Source organism: Epinephelus moara, chromosome 23 (genome assembly GCF_006386435.1).
Source record: "Epinephelus moara isolate mb chromosome 23, YSFRI_EMoa_1.0, whole genome shotgun sequence".
Lineage (NCBI taxonomy): Eukaryota > Metazoa > Chordata > Actinopteri > Perciformes > Serranidae > Epinephelus > Epinephelus moara.
In genome coordinates this window covers 14336128-14358993 of record NC_065528.1, presented here as the reverse complement: position 1 = coordinate 14358993, position 22866 = coordinate 14336128, and the positions used below count along the sequence as shown (strand labels likewise).

The 22866-nt window shown below is 39.9% G+C and overlaps 1 protein-coding gene across 1 annotated transcript; it reads right to left on the bottom strand.

Moving 5' to 3' along the window:
• Positions 1-921: 921 nt before the first annotated feature.
• LOC126384663 (solute carrier organic anion transporter family member 1C1-like) lies at positions 922-20709 on the bottom strand. The gene is made up of 15 exons (XM_050035832.1): positions 20469-20709; positions 19955-20064; positions 18595-18736; positions 16979-17111; positions 15528-15652; positions 15296-15442; positions 14967-15065; positions 12399-12659; positions 11554-11718; positions 9759-9954; positions 9302-9467; positions 9031-9215; positions 8767-8831; positions 8524-8641; positions 922-6366 (listed from the first exon to the last, which is right to left on the bottom strand). Exons 2-15 carry the CDS (start codon positions 20003-20005, stop codon positions 6153-6155), a joined length of 2067 nt encoding a protein of 688 aa, XP_049891789.1. The 5' UTR covers positions 20006-20064; positions 20469-20709; the 3' UTR covers positions 922-6152.
• Between the last annotated feature and the right edge of the window lie 2157 nt (positions 20710-22866).

Here is a 22866-nt window from a genome sequence, read left to right as displayed (position 1 = left end):
AGGCAAAAGGGGTCCAACCTGGAACTACCAAGGTGTACCTAATAAAATGTGTGTGTATCCTTTCCATTCCATCTAAAGTAAAGCAATATCAGAGTATTGGTGTGGTAACAACAGGGCTTAACAATCATACAACATGGGATTGTTTTTTTTTAGGTGCAATCGCAAAATAAACATTCTGTCCAATAGAAGAAAGACAAAACACATCTGGTGAGTCACAAAGTAAACACAAAGGGAATCAACGTCTAGGTCAACCTTCAACTTTAAGCAGGCCAGACTAATCCGTGGTTGCGCATGTGCAAAGACAAAGATGAGGTAGTATTATAGTTCACAGATTTACTTAATGGAGAAGTACTGATGAGTAAGTTTACCTGTGATCCGCACCGGCTGACCTGGCTGGTGGGGGGTGTAAAGGCTACAAGCTAGTATGGTTAAAACAATAAAAGACCAAACACTTCAGACACTCCTAATAGCATCATCATTTACTTTTTCACTGCTGAGGGACTGTAAAAGAGATCTCTGTCTTCTAAGGTTGGAGCTTCAAATTACATTTCTTTTATCCCACAGGAGGAACTGTAAATGAACTCACCCAGTCTGTTGAGTCAATGGGTGCACAACTGGAGACTGGACCGCCATTATTAAGATGAATGACCCCTGTGTTAGTAGTTTCACTGACCCTGCTCATGCTCATGTGTTGTCTTGAGATGTGTATTTTATTTTTCCTCTTCTTTTTATTTTAAGGCGTAGGGGTTTCTTTTGGCTCACTTCCTTAGCTTTTAGCACATGTAAAGGGTATATACTATAACCTGACATGTAAACTGACAGACAAAAAATAAGTTAGAAGTAAGAAGCCTTTTGCAGTCTCACTAGAGCATGTTTAAAACAAATGAAAGAAAATGAATTAAGACTCATATTGTGATCATATATTGTGAAAAAATTGTCTTTAATGCTTACAATCAACAAAATTGTAAAAAAAGAAAAAAAGACAGAAATAATGAAACAAAATATAAGGACACAATAAAAAACAAGCTATCTAACTCAATATATATATTCTCATAATCAACAGTAATTATATGCATTAGCTAATGATACATTGTTAATGACAACTAGTGTAGAACAGAGTAAAACAAAGTACAATCAGGTTTGAGTTACTCTCCACTCACGCTGTCCAAATTATACGGAACTTTTCCAGACCCTAGTCAGAGGATTTCATGAACGTTTGTGACCTTTAGTGTTTGTCTATAATGTTATGTAACAAGAAGTGGGTGTAAAGTCAGACAGGTGGGATATCCAGACATGATGTTGCCAGGGCACACCACTGACAGGTAGAATAAAGGTTGACAGGCTGCGATGAAGCCTGTTAATGAAACAGTTCTTTAGCATGAAGAAAGAAAACCTGAACCCAGCCTCTACAGTTTCTCAAATCTGATTAGGAATCTCTTAGAGGAATGGTTCCACATTTTGGCAAATACATTACATATTTAGATGAGATGACTGATACCACTCTCATGTCTGCAGTTTACATGTGAAGCTACTTCCAGCAGCTAGGTAGCTTAGCTTAGTACAAAGACTGGAAACAGGGGGATGCAGGTAGGTTGACTGTCCAAAGCCTAAAATCTGCAAATCACCACCCCTAAAGCTTATTAACTGACACTTTATATCTCATTTGTTTAATACAAAGTCTTTGCTGGTTGCAAGATAACCTCACTAAGATGACAAGACTCCAAGACGTCACTGTTCCGGGCCAAGAAATAGTCTTATATCCCTCTGAAACTACAATGTGTTTTATAGACCAAGCTGCAGCCTTTGGGACTGGAAAGTGAAGCCTATATGAAGTACCAAAAACTGTAGTTCATCAAACGGCCACTTGAGACTGGCTCCAGGACTGAGTCTATTCCCATAGACCCCAATGTTAAAATGCCCAATGTAAACATGTTTACAACTTGCTGCAAAAACCAGTTTTGGTCTCCATAGCCAATTTCTCCATTCATGACAACTGTACAGGAGGTGAATTTTGATAAAACCTACCAATTTAAATGTTATAAAGGCTTAAAGTTATACATGACTAAGGGTATGGCTGCTTTGAGTGACAGTTGGGCGCCATCTGTTGACAAGACGCTACCATGGCAACACCACTTGTTAGGTAATAACCATGGCATTTTGGTAAGAAATTACCATATTTGGACGAGACGGTAAAGCTAACCCTAGCGCTGGCTGCTATTTAGCATGTTGTATTTACAGCTATGGTTAACTGTGATAATGCTAATGCTAATTTTCACTCACAAAAAAACAGGCTCAAAAACACCAAAACAAAATGTACTTAACAGAAAAATAGAACATCCAAGTCATTAAAGGGTTCTTTTAATACAACCAAACTCAGTGGCGGCTCCTGCCAAATTTCTCAGGGGGGGCAATTGTTGTGATGATGGCTGAGGTGACCCGTTCAATGGGTAAATTTGAATTAATTTGGCTCTACAATGACTGAACAATCCACTGTGGTCATCAACAGACTACTTTTCATCAGTTTGCCCACATAAATACCTTTGAATGTAAACAGAGACCTGTTTTACCATTAATCAAATAAAACTGAGTAAGGTATTCACTGAGTCACTGTCAGTCTTAATCAGAAAACATTTTATTATAGCTAAGTGGAAATTCATTTTGTGTTCTGATTAAATGCAGGCATACCCTACAACTTAATACAATGCACATCACATAGTATCACTGCTCTTTGACCTGACCTGAACGTTTTTTGTTGTTGTTTTTCAGTTTCAGTTATATATTGGGGGGCATTTTGGGCATTGGGGAACGTGTCCCCCTCAATGTATATGGTGACTACGGCCCTGTCAGCATGCATAATTAGGCTGCAGTTGTCTGGGTGCGCAAAGGTGAAGTGGCTGGTCTTGTCATACAAAGTTTGATGGAGTGTCAACTGGACAATATGGAGATATTTGCATCTTGAAAGCCGGACTACAAATGTGGATAGACAGGGAGAAACACACGCAAGCCTAAGACGTGGTAAGATACGATATTCCTCACTATATGAAGTGACTGATAACAAGATCTGTATAATGGATTGTAAAGAAATTCGTCAGGTTTTTATCTTGTAGACACTTGATCTGGATTTATAGCATGATGGGATGACAGCACAATGATATGTGTGATCACTGGAAAGCCCCGTCCTGCGCTCCGATTCCGCTGTTTCACGTGATGTGTGGCTTCTCGCTAATGGTCGCGGAGAATATCCATAGAGAAGAACGGGTGTGAATTTGGACGCACTATGCGTCGTTACTTTATAACCTATATGGTTAAAAAGCCTCTTGGATCAGCTGGAAACGTTAGCCATGTTGATCTTGGATGTGACCGCTGCGCAGTGGCGCTGCCTCGTGTGATGTCGGAATAATCGGAAAAATGAGTTTCCGACCGTAAAGCAATATTTCAGTGGAAACGGTTGACGACGTGTTTTTTAAACATTTTGAGTGATAAAATACAACACATCTTCTTTGTAATGTCCATGATGTCTCCACATTACGACTTAAACGCTCATGAACATACAATGAAGTAAGAACGACTTCCCGACATGGGAAATCGGACCATCCGAGGAGCACATGAATGATACAAGCCCTCCCGGAACCCATAGAGATTGCATTGGAGTGCCTGCATTTAGAAAAAAAAGCATTTTACATGGACGTCTATGAGAGTGATTCGGGGCGATTTCCAGCCAGGCTGATATCGCCCCAAAGGGCCGGAACGTGACTTCACACTGCATCTGATTGGATATTCAGAGGCAGGACGAGTTGTTTCAAGTGAAAATGATCAGAATAATTAATATATTGTGTGTATATATGACAATAATGATGATGATGATAATCATACATTTATTATCATCATCTTTCTTTTCTTTTGTGGCTCAAGGAGGGGCGGCGCCCTATCGCCCTCTATTGGCCAGGCGCCCCTGACCAAACTAGTGTTGCACGGTACACTGGTACCAACGGTACTAAAACACCACGATACACATGATACCATAATGTTGGGGTACCGTAGTAACCAATTTCCTCTTCGTTGGTGTCATGACTGCCCAGAAATACCCGAACAGCCGAGGCGTGGCGGCACACAGGTATGTGACGTGTCAGAGGAGAGACGAGTTGTTCAAATTTCTCTCTTTGTGGCAGGTAACGGTCCACAAACCTCACTGCACTTAAGGGACTGTTCTTTACTTATGAAGGGGAGGAGGGTGACTGGTTGATTTTTATTATATTTTTTTTTTTTATTTTGACCCCCCCTATGTTAATCACTTATTGATGCTGTTTTTGAAGTATGAATAAGTCAATAAGTAATTTATTCCATTGAAATATCATTGATGTATTATAGAAAAGTGATTTATCTTTTTATAAATGACAAAACTCACATCCGCCTCATTTTTGCTGTGGTATCGTGATACTACTCAGAACTATGATACTTTCACTGGTATCGTACCGTGGGTTCCAATTTTGGTACCGTGACAACACTAAACCAAACACTATCTGAGCCTGGTCCTTGAATGCACCTGTATTTCATTGTGTGTTTATACAATGACAATAAAGAAATCTGAATCTAAATAACATAACCGCAGACTGACAGAGTATGGCCATAGCCATGGCTATTTCAGTCTGTTTTCAGTTCACGAAAGTTAACTGCTTTTTTATGCTAGTGAAAATTAGCATTAGCAACATTACAGTTAACCATAGTTGTAAATGCAACATGCTATCTATGCTAGCAGCCAGAATTTGGGTTAGCTCCACCCTCTCATACAAATATGGTCATTTATGACTCCAAAAATCCAAGATGGTAATGGCCAAAACAACCGGCCAAACTCAAGGCTTCAAAACTGAAGTCCACAAACAATTAGGGCTGTAGTCTCCTGGTCGATTATTTGGTCGCTATGCTCTCATCAGACCAAACTGACCTGCTGGCGCTCGCTTCATGTGTTTACCTAACGGAGACATGAATGTGACATTGATCTTCACATCTAATTCTGGACCAAATGTACCTATATTTGGCCTTAGAGCAGTGCAGGTTTGTTGGTCACAAACTACAAAAACAGGTGCACCTGACAAAAATGGAACTGTGCCTGGGCCTCAGCCTATAACAGCTTTTCATGTAAATGAAAATAGTGAACAAAGACACACTGTCAGATATCATTGGTTGTCCAATCTTTTGCTTTCGAAAACTACTTTTATCCTTCTTGGACAACTTGTGCTGCTTTGAGTGAATCAGCCTGAACCAGTCACAGAGTCCATCAACACTGAATCTGTCAAAGCAGAATAAAGCAAAGCACTTTACTTCTTCTGCTCTGCAGCCAAACAGCAGGTACCATCTACCTGATAATTTGTTGAGGAGGCCTTTTTTTGCAACAGTCAAATCTATGACAGTCCTAACCAAACTACTTTATTTGCTTTCTAATTACCCCTATAGGAAATGTGATCCGATCTCCTCTGTGTGTATTTAAGTTGGTTTACACTAATGTTATTTTTTTTTACTGAACTTATCTCACAAACTCCCACTCTCACTGACAAAACATGGACATGTTACAAAGATGCTACCACATCTGAAACCATAAACATTTTAGTTGTCTTGTGCTAATATGTAAAACTATACTAAACTATACACTGTACATATATTGTATACTGTATACATGTTTGCCAAACTGTCACTAAATCACTTTAAAGCTGTAGGATGAGAGAGCACTATCATTACCTGACCTAATGCTACTCAAGTATAAATGGTGGACACAAGCTAAACAGCCAAACGTTCTCCAAATATGACATTTTTCATTTTCTTGACTGTTTTGAAGTAGAGCTAAAATTACCTCTAAGTTTATGTATTTTTTGGGAAGATGTTGAATGCCCATTGTTTAATGTAAATTCATTGTTCATAGTAAAACTACTCTCAAGTCAGAATCTTTGACCTTTGAACTGAACAAATAGCAGTAGATGTTTTCCGCATGGTATCTGTGTAAAAAAAAAAAAGTGTACTGCTTGAAGACTAAAGAGCGCGGACACTGTACCATTCCCTCATTTGGTCCAGTATGGATGCATCACAGTACTTATGCAGTAGAAAATCTGTCAGTGACCTGCTTTACTCAGCGGCGTTGCCCTCCTCAAACACTCCCTCCTTTAAATTGTGCTTTCATTGTCCCCGTCTTCTTTGTTTTTAGCAATGTTGATGTTGGCGTGTCCATTGCCAGCTGTGTCACCCTGCAGTCCATTTTCTTTGGCCTGATTCCTCAGCGCTAACTTCTTCTGTCTCTTGACAAGTTTGTAGTACAGGCCTCCCCAGAGCATGTTGGATAGGCAGTAGAGTCCAGTGATCAAACCCAAGAATGTCATTCTGAAAGTGAAGTACATGGGAACAGGTTAAGTTTATTTTTTCACTTCATAATGTGGTTTGCACTTTGTCTTCAAGTTTTTGATGTTTCAAGTAGAGCACTTAGAATTGTCTCTTTGATTTGTATAATGTGCTAGAAACATTAAAGTATTCATTGTTGAATTTCTCTTGTTATAGTAGTGGTACAACAAGTGTGTTAGTTAAAGGTATACTATGCAGGATTTTCCTAAAACAAACAAACAGAAAAACAAAGCAAAACAATGTATAGACTCCTAGAGAAGTAATATAATAAATAAAAAAGGATCAACCAGGTGCCAAACTGTAAGCAACAGGTATTCAAGAAATACAGCACCGAAAAACTAGAGTTGTTCTGATACCAAGACCAGTACCGGAAATGCCTCCAATACAATCTAAAATGTTGGGTCGGGTATCAGCAAGTACCGATCCAACACCACCTATTTTATTAATAAACTTTACAGTAGTTTTGCACCTGGGTAAAACAGCAGTTTTCAGAGAAATTAATTCTTTGCCACTCCAAAACAGTAGCCTAAAGAGCAAGCTGTGCAGCTTTTTTTTTTTTTTAACCCATATCTAACCAGATAAGTCCCGTTAAGATCAACAATCTCTTTTTACAAGGAAGACCTGACCAAGACAGCAGCACACAAAAAGTTACAGCCAAACAACCACACAATAAAAACATGAAAGATACACAGTGACATGTAAAAATATTAGAACACCTATGCACAATGGCAAGACCCAACCGACTCATTCATCCTTGTCCTTATGAGAGCTTTAAAATCAGGCAGAGAGACCAGATAAGGTACTTAGAAATCTTTTTGAAGGTTATTCCAAGTGAGACGAGCAGAGCACATAAAAGCTTTCTTTCCCAGCTCAGTCCTAGCACTAGGAACAGACAACAAAACTAAATCTTGAGATCTCAGACTATAGCTACAGTCAGATCTTTGTTTAATCAAAGTACAAATGTATGAAGGGAGTTTATCCAGTATGGCTTTATAGATGAACAAATGCCAGTGACTGAGCCTATGAAATGTCAAAGATGGCCACCCAGCCCTGGAATAAAGCGTACAGTGATGAGTGAACAAGTCTTAGTGCACTATGATATGCAGTTTGTATCATGTGCAACAATGTGCAGTTGCATTCATGTACAACAGATCACCATAATCCAGAACCTGTAAAAACGTAGCAGCAACCAGTCTTTTCCAAACCTCAAAGGAGAAACAGGACTTTAGCATGAAGAAAGACCCTAACTTCAGCCACAGCTTTTTAAGGTTATCAACCTGAGGTTTAAATGACAGGGAGTCATCAAGCCAAATACTGAGATATTTCTAACCTCTAACTTCTTTCCCTGAGCAGTAAGAACATCAGGAGTGTTCACAGGCTTCTTCCTAGCATTACAAAAATGCATAACCTTAGTTTAGTTGTGAAAGCTGAATCTGGATAACGTTAAAGACAGCTTGCAATTGGGCCACAGCCTCTGTGATGGATGAGCCAGCACAATATATCACAGTGTCGTCGGCATAAAAATAAAAATATGTACCGACCGCATTTCAACCAAGACTATTAAGCTACTGGCAACTACTGTTTGAGAGCAGCAAAGAAGAAACGATTTCCGGCCAAAAGTGTAACAAAATGTCAAACTAGATCATAAAAAAAAATTCTGTGACATTCATTGTCTGTATGTATTTGTTCATGTTTTACAAAGGGTTTAACTTGAGCCATGCCATACAACAATTATAGCTATCATTTCACACCCATACAGGGTTAGTAGTATAAAGCTATTTTGTTTTGTTTTTTAAATGCAATGGTATCAGCTGAGTTTAGGAATAGGAACTGGTCATTGGAAGGAAAAAAAGTGTCATCTTTCGAAAAAAGCAAAAAACAAAAAAAGGCAAAACACACTGTTTGCGAGGGTGTTTACAAACAGTAACTGACAATCCCGCATAGTACACCTTTAAAATTAGATGTAATTAAAACCATACATAGCAATGTCAAATAATACCTTAAGTAAAAACTGACTTTAACTTTGAGAAATAATTTTTAAATCTAGATATCATTTTTAAATGATTAACACGTATCTTTTTCGGGAATATTATGAGCACGATACTCTAGCAATAAAATGAAAGTCTGGTTTCACTGTACCTAAATGCATCAGCATCATAAAGTCTGCATGCTCCACGGCCTCCACAATGCTTGGTACCCCACTTCAAACAGGTTCGGTCAATCAGAGCACCGAAATATATAGGAGGAGGTATTCCACCTGAAAACACACAAGGTCAGATGTGCTTACACATACAAAGAGTTAATTTAAGTCATCATTGATCTCAATATAAGAATAATTCTGTAACCCACATAATACCTTTAACATTTGTTTTCATAACTCACCAAGAGTTCTTACTATCAGTGTCTGCATACCCAAAGCCAGCGACTTCAGGTCTGGCTGTATGGACCTGGAAGATTATTACCAACATTATCACATCAGACCTTGATATCAGCTTTGTAGCTTAAAGACAACACAAAATGTAATATTACAGAGGCAGCTCACACAAAGTCACACAAAATCAGGGCATATCCCAGAAAACCACTGTGAGGCATCATTATACCCATAAAAGATCCGAGCTGAGCTCTTTTAGCTTTAGCATCTCTGACCTGAGCAGCACGATGTATCCTGGCGTGCCCCCACAGGCAGAAATAAAAGACCCCACCACAGACAAGGCCATGTAGATTTTAAATATGTGTTCACAGTTGCTCCTCCTGGGGCACTGGCCCAGCACCGTGGACATGTTCATGCCTGGAGTCATCACCTCCCCAGCGCAGGTGCAGTTATGAAACACCTAAAGAACCAGAAGTCAAATGTGATTGATTACCTAATACACCAGTTTTATCTATGTCTGGGAGGAAATAAAAGTTACAGTCTTACTATTTCCTTGCCCATTCCAGTGGAGGACTGGCAGCCAGCCAGGCAGGGCGAGGCATACGTCACACCATTGTAGGCACATACTGGGTCCCAATGCTTCAGTGAGCAAGAGCAGCCCATGTTGCACTCCGACACCAAGGTCTGTTGGTTGTAGGACACTTGAGAAGCCCTGGTGCACACAGACATGAATGGAGTTGCATGAGTAGAGGATGGTGGACATGTTTGGCATACATGAGTTTCTATGGAGATTCTTGATGGACTCCACAACATTTCATTTACAATCTTTGACATATAAGCTTATTAAGCATGTGTGTTTTTTACATGTGAACCCATTTAGGGGAAAATATGTAATCAAAACAAACAAAAACACAGACTGAGTGATAGGAAACTTTGCAGTGCATTCATCCCTTTACCAACACCACTAACTTTAATGTAAATGGATGGTTTGCATGGCACTCACCCCTGATATGAGACAGTGAGACCTGCTACCTCTGCCTTGTCACAGTAGATGAAGATCTGCATGGAGAGCAGGCACAAGGACCCGAGGGAGGCAGCAATGGACATCCTGGCTGCTCCGATGACACCCAGCTTGAAACGCTTCAGAACAAAACCTCCAGTGATGATACCCAAAGCTACCGCTGGCAGGTTGAGTATACCTGGATGGACAAATGGATGGATGCAAGAACGGACAATCATTACACTAGACATCTATAAAATGAGAGTCCTACTGATCACAATATGCCACAATGTAATAAAACAATATGTTAGTTAATGTGTTCATTCATTTATTTGAGCTAACTAGTTAAAGTGTGTTACAGCAATGGATGAATTAAGAGACCTGGATACAGCGTTGGCTGCAGGACCCCGTTCATCCACATGAAAGCTGCCCAGTGGAACAGGAAGCCAAATAAGCTACAATATATAATAGGGATAAAATGTTGTAATCTTGCCACTCTTCTAGACTTTCCAAACATTATTGGACTGGTATCGTGTGAAAGACCCTGGAAATTGCAGTACCACTGTTTGGCCACTAAAAAAAATATGTCTTCAAAGCCAAGCCCCCAGGAACAGTGCAAGGCTTTGAAGACAATTTTCGTAGTGGCCAAAAGTGGAATTACACCATCACATGATGCCATTGGGCCCAAAAAGACTTTTCCCATTGACTTACACTGTGAAAGACACATCTGTAAAACAGTGGATACATTTTTTGAACGTCAAAACCCCTGGGAAATGACTCGTTTCACTATACAGATTTAATCCATTCGGTCCGATAACATTTTTAAAGTCTTGAAGAACAGCACGATTAAATAATTGTATCCCCATTCAAATTAGTGGAGCACTAAACTAGAATATAGCCGTTCGGTGGGTGGAAGTTGGTTGTTCAGCTACACTCAACCATTGTGAGTCTCTATGTGCATGCACTATGGTCCAGGTAATTTCATACTGCGAAAATAGAGCAATCTTGGCCTAATACGCCACTGAGCGACTTTCACAGGAATGAACAAAGTCCCGCCTCTAATGCTGTATCCAGGTCTCTTAATACATCCATGTTCAAAGCCTGGCTCCCTTCCTGGGGGCCTTGTTACAGCTAGCCCAATGTGAAGATGACATCACACTGTGTTAATTTTTTGGACAAAGGCGTCATCTTGTGAGGATCGCACTGTGGTAGCAAAGCAACAGTATTAAGACAAACTACTAAAAATAACACGTGGACACTGTAAACTGTAAATCTTATTTTGGGACTGAGTGCGTATGGGTTACTTATGGAGTAGAGCGTGTACTTCACAAAATGGTGCTACCACACAGTGTCCACAGTGTGATGTACCTTCACATTATCTATTTGCAGATTTAAACTTAATTCATAAATACAAAAATCCTTATATAAAGACAAATACTGTATGCATTTACATTAAAATGGTTTTGCTGAGCAGACATTGCTGTTGTTCTAATGTTACCTTTCATAATTGTAGGTGATTGTAGAACAGTGACTTTACAATATAAACATTAAAACAATAACGCTGCCAGCTAGCTGTGCTGGTAAACAGTCATAAAAAGCTAATCATAGCTAAGGATGCTACTTTACAGACACGCACAAAAGGAGAGCCCCCAGTGGGCTACTTAGTGCTTACACTTCAAGTCAACTTTATCTCTCGCAATCACACTTCCCTTCAATAACATCATTGTTTCAGTGGCCTTGGGCTCCAGGCTGCAGTAAAGCAAAGGCAGAGTGAATGGGGTCCGTTATTGCTCTGTACCTATGAGGAAAATGGCCTTGGAAGCTGACTGGCCGTAGATTTGCTCCAAGAACTTTGGCTTGAAGGTGATCATGCCAATGAAGCCGTTGACAGCCACCAGGTACATCAGGACCATCAGTGAGAAGATGCTGTTCTTGAAGAGTCTCCTCAGAGATGGGATGAAATCTGGCGAAGAATTAAGAGAGATTAAACTAAAGTAGAGTGATTGAGAAGCACAATGGCTACAAAATGGCAGCCATTTTGGAAATATCTGTTTATTTGAAATGTGATGTTGAAAAACTTTATCTGTACACATTCACAATGCTAATGTTTATACACATTGTGCACACTGGCATTTTACTCACATATACACACATATTCTTTTTGTTACCTGTCTATTATTTTGAATTCTTATCTAGTTACATTGCCTTTTCTGTTCTCTTCTGCTGCTCTTACAAAAGTGAACACTGTTATGATATAAAGTTGCGTAATGTACGATGGCATGACTGGTCCTTAGCTTATGCAACTGTTTTCTCCGTCCTGGAGTGTCATTCAACTTTTGCCAAGATCAGTAAACCTTTCAGGATTCAGGGTCACCGCTCTGAGCTGGTTTGTCTAGGTTATACCTGGTTAATGATTGTACACATCAATCCTATCCTGCTATTTTCACAGTGACCCATTTCTTGGTGTTTAAAAGTCATAGCAATATTTTAGGGCATGCATTGCTCTGCTGTTCATGGATAAAGTTGTGGAACATAAAATAAAATCACACATCAAGATTCCCTGAGTGATATGTGATGACCTGTCAACATCACCTTCACAGCTCTCTGTAGTGTTTTGTACAGATACAAAAGCTTGGACTGTACCTTTAGCCAGCTCCTGGAATGTAACCGGCTTCTCCTTCTCCTCATGCTCCTGGTTTTCGTCTGGCAGGAAATTCTCCTGCTCTGTCACTGTGGCGAGCTCTGTGGCTTTACTCTGGCTCTGCTCTTCACCCTGCTTGGGCAAAGACTTGGGCAGGAACCAGAATGGGATACTGGACAGCAGGACCACCGTGCCAGTCACTATGAAGCCCAGCCACCAGGCCCCCACCCAGCGGGAGTCCCTGTGGTTGATGGTGATAGTATCTGGGAGAGGAGGACGAGCAGAGACGGCAGATTATGAAGTGTTTATAGGACCTTATCTGATAGCCCTTAACCCAGTGGTTCCCAAGTGATAGGTCAGGGTCCAAAAGTGGGTCGCAAGTCCATTCTGAATGGATCGCAGGTGACTCACAAACGTGTCAAGTTTGTAAAAACACACTTAATTTTTAAGCTCAGTGAATTTCCAGCACAGAGCTTTTATTTTTAAGAACCGTGTCCTGCTGGAGAGTGAGTGACGAACAGACATCTACTTGACAGAGACAGCAAACTAGCTCGATGACATGGCCAAACCCAAGGATGACGCTGAATATATAACACTGTGTGGACCTTGAACTAATGAGAAAGAAACTAAGGAGAAATTTGGACACCAGGTCTGCACCAGTTGGGAACCACTATCTTAACAGCTTAAACATAAGCAGGAGGATGTCAGGGTCTGTTAACAGCTCTAATCCAGGGAGTAAATAGTGAACTAGTGATACCATGTAAACAGGATGAAATCTATTGTCTCTAGAAGATCTGTAATCACTTAATGACAAACTGTCTTGCTCTTTAACTATGAGCTGTCCCTGTAGGTTAGGGAGGAAGGGTAATTGTTCTGCTGAAGGGCACTTTGCTGCCAGATTTTGACAGATGGATTATGTGTAATAGGTCTGCACACAGAAAATTACTCAATATTTGTCTTATCAATACAGGGTAACACTGATAAAGGAATTCTTCACCCACAAAATAACCATTGGTATTTTAATTACTCACCCTGTGTTACAGTGTATGTAAAAAAAAAAAAAGCTTAATTTTTTCTTGCATGCTTCCATCATGGAGTCTCTGTGGTGAACGAGGAATCCAAAAATGGTGAACATTCTTCATGAGTTGGAGTAAAAGGGGGCCAATAATGAGTAACGCACTTGGGCAGCTTCTGCTTGTATATTTCATAGAGTTGCCAAAGTGCAACACTTGTCCATTTGTAACCCTAGGTGCCCAACCTAACACACTGACAGACTGACACTGACCGGAAGTCATTCATTCCAATGGAGGCGAAAATGACGGATAGTAACGGACTAGCGCGCAGCACGGCAGCGGTTCCACGGAAGTAGTAAATAAATTGCAATCGCAGTTGTAAACAAACAATATCTCATTTATTTCTGCAAAAGAAAAATAAGCATAAGCGTTTTTTTCCACTATTAAAACTGATTGTTGACCATAGGTTGATTTCTATGCGGTTGATAATTAATCTATATTTTTGAATTTTGTGCTCATTTCCATTTTGCACCTATATATCAGCTCTTTCAATAGCACACTACTCAACTCGTCTCAGTTCAGTTGGTACAGTGACAGTCAACATGAGAGATCTTCACAGGAAGATATTGCTAGCTCTTCTGCTAGATGACTTCGCTAACAGCTCTCGCCAACAGCACGCTAGCTAGCATCTGGCTAGGTCCGTCAATGATGGAACCTCGCAGTGTTGTTCTGGGAGTGGGGAATGCATTGGGGAGACACTCCGTTAAAACAGGAAAAATAGGTTGTGCACCCAGCGTGAGACTGTTTGTGTAATTTTTTCATACTCTAAGGTTTTAGTGAAAATGTATGTTTTGAAAGTACTGGTGGTGTGGTCTATGTGCTAAGCAGATATACGCCGTTAACCCACTAAGAAAACTTTAAAATTTCTGTATACCCGCTTAAAATTGCACAAGGATATGCAGCAACATACTTTTGTGACAGAACTTTCACTTCAGCCATTTGTTTTTGCAAATATGGGGTCAAGAGATGTGACAGCAAGCTGAACAAATACTGCAGGACATGCAGGGAGACTCTTGTTTTTCCTCATCCCCACCCCACAAAGCTCAGTGTGTAGTGTGTTATTGTTGAGCCAGAGAGTAAGAGACTGAGGTGGATGCAGTTAGAGCAGACAGCTGCTGGCGATCAGAGCAGAGAGGAAATTAGCTGTAAAATTCTCAAGTAAATGTACAATGCAGGTTTTTATGTTGAGGGGGGGTAGGAAGTGGGGAGAGAGTAGTCATCACAGTACTACAATGAACTAGACTACACCACTGGAAAGTACTGAATCACTATCACTGAATAAATAAGACTTGGATTATAGGACAAGTTGTCTCTGTTTTTGGATTCTTCGTTGGCTGTGGAGGCATGCAAGAAAAACAATGTTTTCTTTAACAAAAATGGTCTTTTTTTGGTGCAGTATTCCTTTAATGGGCAGAAACTACCCAATATAGAGTTTGCATGTTGTGCCACAGTAACACATCTTGTCTTTTTTCCCTCTGATGTTGAGAAGTCTCCTACCTAAATCCACAGATCCGATGTCCACGTAGATCTTAGCAAGGAAGGACCCGAGCATGAACCCAAACATAGGTCCTAAGATCCCCACTGTATGGATGCAGGCTGGGGAATGGAGAAACAGAGCAAGAATGGTTAATGTCATGTCAGTCAAGCATTATTCAAACTATACAGGACAGGCACGCAGGACAGCAACAAAACACCATTGACAGGACACTGTGTGACAGTAGAAGTAAAACTATGGAAAATAATGTTGCTAGGCCCTGAAGCCGTGTTGAGATATCAACCAAAACAGGAAAGAGTTTCAACCAACACTGGCGTAAAAAGTAACTAACCCAAATAGAAAGGCGTGTTCTCCTCTCTGGAGAAGTCATCCAGGTAGGACACACCCAGAGGCATGATGGGAGTCTCTCCAATTCCACGCAGCATGTTCCCCAAGAACACATAAATCCACAGGGACGAGCCAGCTGCCTTTTCACAAGCTGAGGGAGGAAAACTGGGCTCAGAATTTCAAAGGAATTTTTTATCTATGAATAATTGATTTGGCATTTTATCTGTTTAACATACCTGTTATGGCCTCTAAATCAGGCGTCTCATCGGCTTCAGCCAGGCTGTGGTTGGCCAAACAGGGCAGGATGTTCTCAGTGCTGTTGGCACTTGTACTGTGAGACATACTGGTCTCATATTTATACCTGGAAAATATTTATAATGTTATGACACTGTCTTTTTCAAAATAACACATCTATGTCTTCAATAGATTGAATAAATAGAAATCATTAGTGTTTATGCAGAAAATGTAATGTATTTGAAATTTCTTTAGGGTAGGTAGATAGGCTCTTGATTGTAAACTTAAAAAAAACAGGCATGTAATATTTAGCCACATGCTAACATCAGGGAAACCTGTATTGTTTGTTGCTAATGTCGCTAATTTCTCCCCAGTTTCAAGTCATATTCCTGATGGAACATATCCGGTTTGGAAGATTTTTTTTTTAATTATTATTATATCATGAAAACATATTTTAGTGGTAAAAAACAAGTATGAACCTAAAAATTAGCAAAATAAATCCCCTTTAAATCTCAAATCTCCTTAACAATCCCTCTGACTTTTTGGGTTTGAAGCAGGAGGTGATAACCGGCTTGTGGCTTCCAAGCGTTCATAGCAACGTCGCTTTTTGATCCTTCTATGTCGGCTCTTCCTATCATTGTGAAGCAGAATTCACCTAGCGTTGGATTGTTCACCCACTAATAGGGAACATGAGCTGGGTTTAGACCGTTGTGAGACAGGTTAGTTTTACCCCACTGATGATTTTAAATCTAAATATCTCCTGAACGACAACTTTCAAAATTGTCAATGAGATGCACATTCAAGGCTGGATTACCAAATGGGCAAAGCAGGTAACTGCCTCAGAGCCCCAGGGGCCACAAAAGCCTTGAAAGTTACTGTGTAACTGTTTAATTTGTCAGGGACTTTGCCCCGATTAAGCACAAGGTCAAAACTAGGTCTACTAGGGGCCTAGGTCAAAATTTTGTTTTAACACTACAATCTAGTAAACCAATTTCCACACAGTCTGTGTCCTGTATGTCTGACTTCAGCCTTAAACACTGAATAATGTGCTGTGTGCACTGAATTTGGAGGCAACACGGTGCCTGCACAGGTTGTATTACAGTAAGGCCTGAATGTGGGCTCAACAATAAATTTCTGCACAGATGCCTCAAACTGGTTAATCCTATGTACACCATTGAATAAGTAAATTAGCTGTAATTTCAGTGTATTATTCTTGCCTTTTCCAAGGCAGTCTAATATATTATACCCTGAATAACAGTAGCTCTCTATTCCTATTACGGTTCAATTAAACGCTGAATGTCTCTGCTTCCACAGCAGCTCTGCCTCCAAGAAGTGTATAATTTGATTCTAATTACTGATGTGTATCATTACTGCAGGGTACACCTTAACAAAGCCACAGTATGACATATACAGTGTTTGAATGTTGAGAAGATTAATGAAACAGTGTACTAACTGTCCCTGGAAGAAGTGAGGCAGGGCTATGAGGAAAGATCCAGCAGCCATGATCAGACAGCCAATACCGATCAGCCTGGGACGATGGAGCTTAGCGCCAAAGTAGCTCACAAAGGCTATCACCAACAGGTTGCCTGGGAGGGAGAGGAATTACAGATTATTAAGGAATGAATCACTGACTTCAATGCGTATTTGCTTTCTTGCACAGAGTTAGCAATTAGATAGATACTACTCTTATGTCTGCACATGGCCCCCAGGAAGTGCACTGGGCTTTGAAGGCAAATTTCATAGTGGCCAAATAGTGTAATTACACTGTCACGTCATGCAATGTGGCCTGTTAAGACTTTTTCCCATAGACTTGCATTGTGAAAGAGACATCTGTAAATCAGTGGATACATTTTTTTTAATGTCACAACCCCTGCTAAATGACTCGTCTTGCTATCAAATTTTGATCCATTTGGTCCGATAATATTTGGAAAGTCTTAAGGAGCACATGATTGAATGATTTTATTCCCATTCAAGTTATTGTAGTGCAGTAGCCAGCTAATCTGGTGGAAGTCTCTTCTGTGCTTGTTCTATTGGTCACACAGTGCAAAAGCAGTGCTGTTAATCTGGGTAATTTTATACACAGCATCTGAACTTTTTTGGCTTCATGCAACACTCATAGGAATGAATAAAGCCCCGCTTCCAACACTGTATCCAGTTCTCTGTATACATCCATGGTCTGTACACTAAATGTAAAGCTGAAAACAGAAGGCAGTATACAGTGGGAAACAACCACCCTGGCCCCTAACCAGCACCTCTATAGCTAACATGTAATATCTGATTTGTTTAATCAATACAAAAGCCCTGCAACCTCAAAGTGACGGCAAGACTCCAGAAAGTTACTTTCAAACCCATAAAACCACAATGACACTTTTTCACTTTGGTTTTCATATGGATTACCCAAACAAGATATAACGTGTTACCATCCCCTGGTAGAAGCGATTAAGGGTACAGACATGAGAGCATGGATGTATTAAGAGAACCGGATACAGCATTAGAGGCTGGGCCCTACGCATTCATACAAAAGTTGCTCAGTGGCGCATGAAGCCAAAAAAGTTGGACTTCCTGGGTGTAAAATTACCCAGATCTTCCTCATCATTGGGTCCATAGTACAAGTGCGATAGAAACTTTGGTGGCCTGGCAGCTAACTTGCAGTTTAGCATTTTGTTAACTTAAATGGGGATAAAGTGACTTAATTGTGCGTCTCTTGTAGACTTAAGAAATGTTACTGGACAGGATGGATCCAATTCCCATAGTAAAACATTTTGTGGGGGCTGCGGTACTCAGAAAAACTATTCACTGATTAACAGATGTCTCTTTCACAATGTAAGCCTTTTGTGCTCCATGGCATCATGTGACTCAGACGTTGTAGTGTGACTGTTTGACAGCTATGCCAAATTGGTTTCAAGGCCTGGCGCTATGTAGGGGCTTGCATGAGAGTGGTATCGATTTTTTTCTTTTAAAATGGAGGATTGGTGCTTTTATCTACTACAAAAAAACCTATATTGAGCTGTTTTTTTTACTTTACCATCCAAAATCTTAAAAAAAGGACGTATAAAAAGCTGCACATACCCATTTCAAAGCTGCCATCTATGACCCCTATGAGGGAGCTGGGGATATCAAAGCGCCTCTCAATCTGGGTGATGGAGCTCTTCATATAGGCTCCACAAAAGGCTTTGGAAAAGTATGCGAATGACATAGAGGCCAGGAAGAGCTGGAAACACACACAAGACGCACGTCTGATGAAAGTATTCTTCTCTAAAACAAGAAGGGGACATTCGATTTGATTAGGTTTAGCGAAAAGGGTGAAACTGAGTGGTAGCCTGTTGTAAAGTGATTACCTTTGTAATAATCTCTCCTCAAAGACTACTGAGTGAGAGGATTAATCTACTTTCTGCAGTTCCAGTAATGCAATAAAAGGTTTCTGAATGAGGCTAATTCTAACCCAAAGAATAAAGGATGTAATTGCACCTTGCAAAGATGTTAAAGAAAGAGTGAATGACTGCATTAACACAGAGACTCCGCCCATGATGGATTAGGCTCTCACAAACAACACACAACACACATTTAAAGACCTGCAGTGCTTCACACCTCCTTTCACCATTGATTAGATTTAATTCTATTTAGATTATTGTTTTAAATGTAATCTTATGTAAAAACGTTTGAATTTTATCTTCATTTCCACGTCATGTTTGTGATAGACAGAGAGACGATGTTGGAATCACAGTATACAAGTTGTAACTCCTTATTGTGTCAATTGAATTGATGAAAAGGTTTGGTTATAGGGATTAAAGGTAACAACGCTCAGTGGAATCTAAAAATCTTTGCAAACTATTCTGAGTCATTTTTAGAGTTTGTTTGCGTGCAGCCATATCCTTGACATGAAGATAGTTAAAGATTAAAAGGGACTCGGACTGGGCTGTAGGTCATCAACCTGTTACGTGAACACAAGCAAAATTTAATTTCCTACCGAGTTCAACATGCAAGAAATCAATATGATCAACCAAAATTAATTGCTACTGAACTGATAATGTCCAATCTACTTATATGATTAGTCTGTTATCAGAAAGTATGTAATAAAGTGTTGCCATAAAACTAAACCAATAGACAACTGTCATGGTATGAACCCTACTACTATGAGATGGGGTCAGGTTTTATCTGATCGAGAGAAAAAACAAGGCTTTTTTTTTGTTAATGCTTTGCCTTTTACTGCGTCATCAAGTCACACACTGATTATACTAACACAGAAATGAAATACCAAGACAAATACGCAGAGATAAGACTGAAGAAAAGCAGTTTTACAACTTGGCACTATCAAAGGTCCATCTGTGCTCAAAGGCATGGATTTAAGTGATTATGAACATTTATGAAGCAATGAGCGATATTCCCTGACACTTTGTAATACTGGGAAAAAGGGTAACATTTCACCAACCTTGAGCTTGGAACAGCAAGCCTCACGTGTCTTTTTGGACTCTACACTCATGATGCTGCTGTGTGTTCAACTGATGAGAGGAAAAAGAAAAAACACAGCACCAAAAGGACCTGCAGAAAGAAACCAAGAATATGAGCACATCAGAGTTTAGGACAAATTATGCAAATTTCATCTGATTTTTATCAAATTTTCTTTGAAATATCCAAAATGTAAGAATGAACTACTATCTGCTCACCAATTTCTTCAACTTTGTGTTCAATAAAACAACTGGTTAATGATAGAGGTCACTGTCAGTGTGTGTAGCAGTGTCATTGTATAAGAAAACTGAGTCCTAAACCCCTATAAACACATTGAATAGGCTTAGAATTTGAAATTTGTTACCAAACTCATGTTGTTAGTTGTATTTTCGTTCACATTGACAATTCACAAATTTACCTTAAAAAAAAAAAGGTTAATTGTGCAGAAGACCTTAGCGTAGACTTACAAGTAGTGAAAAACCAGAAAAAGAACTTACCTGAGAAGCAGCAGTGGTCCTTTGAAGGATGGGAAGGATGTGGCGAAGTAGCTGAGGGCTCACTGTATCTGGCAGGACTTTGTGCAAGAGCCTTATCACAAACAAACTATAACATCACCTGTAATCAGTAACCCAGCCACTTATGTGCACTTGTTGATCATGTCAATAAAAAGCCTCTCCAACCCCTCTGACCCTCACACACATAGACACACATGCATAACACAAACCCAAATGTGACTGCTCTGGTTGGGTAAGGTCCAGTGGGATGTGTGTGTGTCCAGTACTGGAAGGTTCAGAGGTTCAACGAGCGCAAACACACACACAAACACACACTCATGGTCTGTGCACACTCACACATCCTCCTCTGTGAACATCATAAGCCTCCAGAGTATCCATCCTTTTGAACGCACAACAAACGGCAGCAGCGTGAAGCTGCCCCAAAGCTTATTTTACAAGCTGGCTGCTTCTGTTGGTTTGCTGTTTTCAAAGCGTGAAATGCTTTCCTCTTCAGGAGAAATTCTTTTGTAAGGCTGGGTGTTTCCTTGGACTGACCAAAGTCTTCCTGTCCTATTGATAGCTCCTAACAATGGCTTTCTCTCTGTCCTAATGGCTGAGTAATATACATAACATCCCCTGATCAGATTTGTTAGGTATAGACATGAATGTATAAGACATTCAATATAATGCTCAGAACACGGGGTCTTCGTCAGCTGTGTTTCATACCTGTATTTCATATTTTTAATGTAGTGGCAAAAGAAGAAGATACAAAATATATATACATTCTTGCTTACATCTATTGGTAATAGCTATACAGTATGGTTAGGTTAATTTTTCACTGTGTGTTACTGTAGATAACACACAGAACACACTGTCAGTAGTTTTTAAGTAGTTTGAAAGCAAACTGTTGACACTTGTTGGATTATTCAGTGTAATGATAATATTGATTGAAAGACAGGTTGTGGTCATTTTTAAAGGGGATCACCAACTAAATTAAGAATTTCAATTTGTTTTTTCCATGGCCTTGGAAGGTTCAGTCAATATTTGTGAACGTGAGCTACTCTCTGTCAAAGCCAGAAACCACAGAATTAAGAGTCGAACTTGTGATGCCATCAAGCATTATATCTGGAGCTGCGCCATAGACAATGAATGGCAGGCTGATTTCGTGGACCCAAAGAATGTTTTCTTTTATATACTCAAATTATCTTTATACGATTGTAATGTTCTCAGTGCCGAAACAGAAAATGTACCCATATACTCAAGACATTCCCCTGGGTTCTCTCAGTGTCACCTAGAACAGTGGTTCCCAACTGGTCCAACCACAGGGTCCAGATTTCTCCTCAGTCATTTATTCAAGGTCCACACAGTTAAACACATAGATTTGAGTTTTAGCACTCTAGCTTTTGGATTTCAGAGAGAGTTGTTCATGTTTACTAATAATTTTATACTGTCTTCGACCATTAGAGAAACAAGTATGAATTTTAAAATGGCCGTTGTTCCCCTTTAATGTCATTCTTTAATGCTATGAGCATCACCAGTATATTTCCTTTGTACTGGGATCTCAGACACATATACTGTACAGTATCTCACAACCTGGGCAAGTTAAATCTAGCTGCATGGCTACAAACCAGTATTGAGAAGCTTTGTTTTTTGTAATTTGCATGACACAGCCTTTTAACAGCTGGAACGTTGTTATTGGCATGGAAATGGGTATGATCAAAGCTAGAGCAGTGTTGCAGCCTACAGGTGCTTACAATGACCAAGTGTGAATAGAGAAGTAGTATGAAAAAAATACTCTGCGATGATCAATAATTTGTTTAACACAGTTTTCCCAAATCAAAAAGTTAAAAAATTAACATCAGTAAAAAGTTCTGGATCTGGCCTCAGCCCCGGCCATCATTGTTTCTTGCGCTAGGTTTTGCTAATTACAAGCGTTAGCTTGACTGGTGAAAGAGCTTTGAACATCAAGAAGGCTAGCATTAGCGTTAGAGGCAACATCTGACAGATTCAGCCATACATGTTTGAGCCTCAGTCAGACTCAGACTCAGATAAGGAGTCTGTTGTACACCAAATCAGCGACTAGCTGATGTATCAGAATTAGAAGTGAAGTTAGCATGTTTCATTTCTGTTGTTTGTTGGCTTGTAAGCTAACTACCAGTGGCTGACAAAGAGTTAGAGGCTGTGAAACATATCAAAATATCTGCTACAGTAGGATTTTTGGTAGATAGTGAAGAAAGCTCCAGAAGTGATACCCAGGTCAGGGTTTTTACAACCCGCACCAACCTGGCCAATTATGAGAGCCAATCTGCCACGCCAGACTCACACACATGCGTCAATCAACGACCTGAAACTGACTTGCAAACTCGCAAACCGGAGCTGAAATTTTCTGGTAATGAAGAAT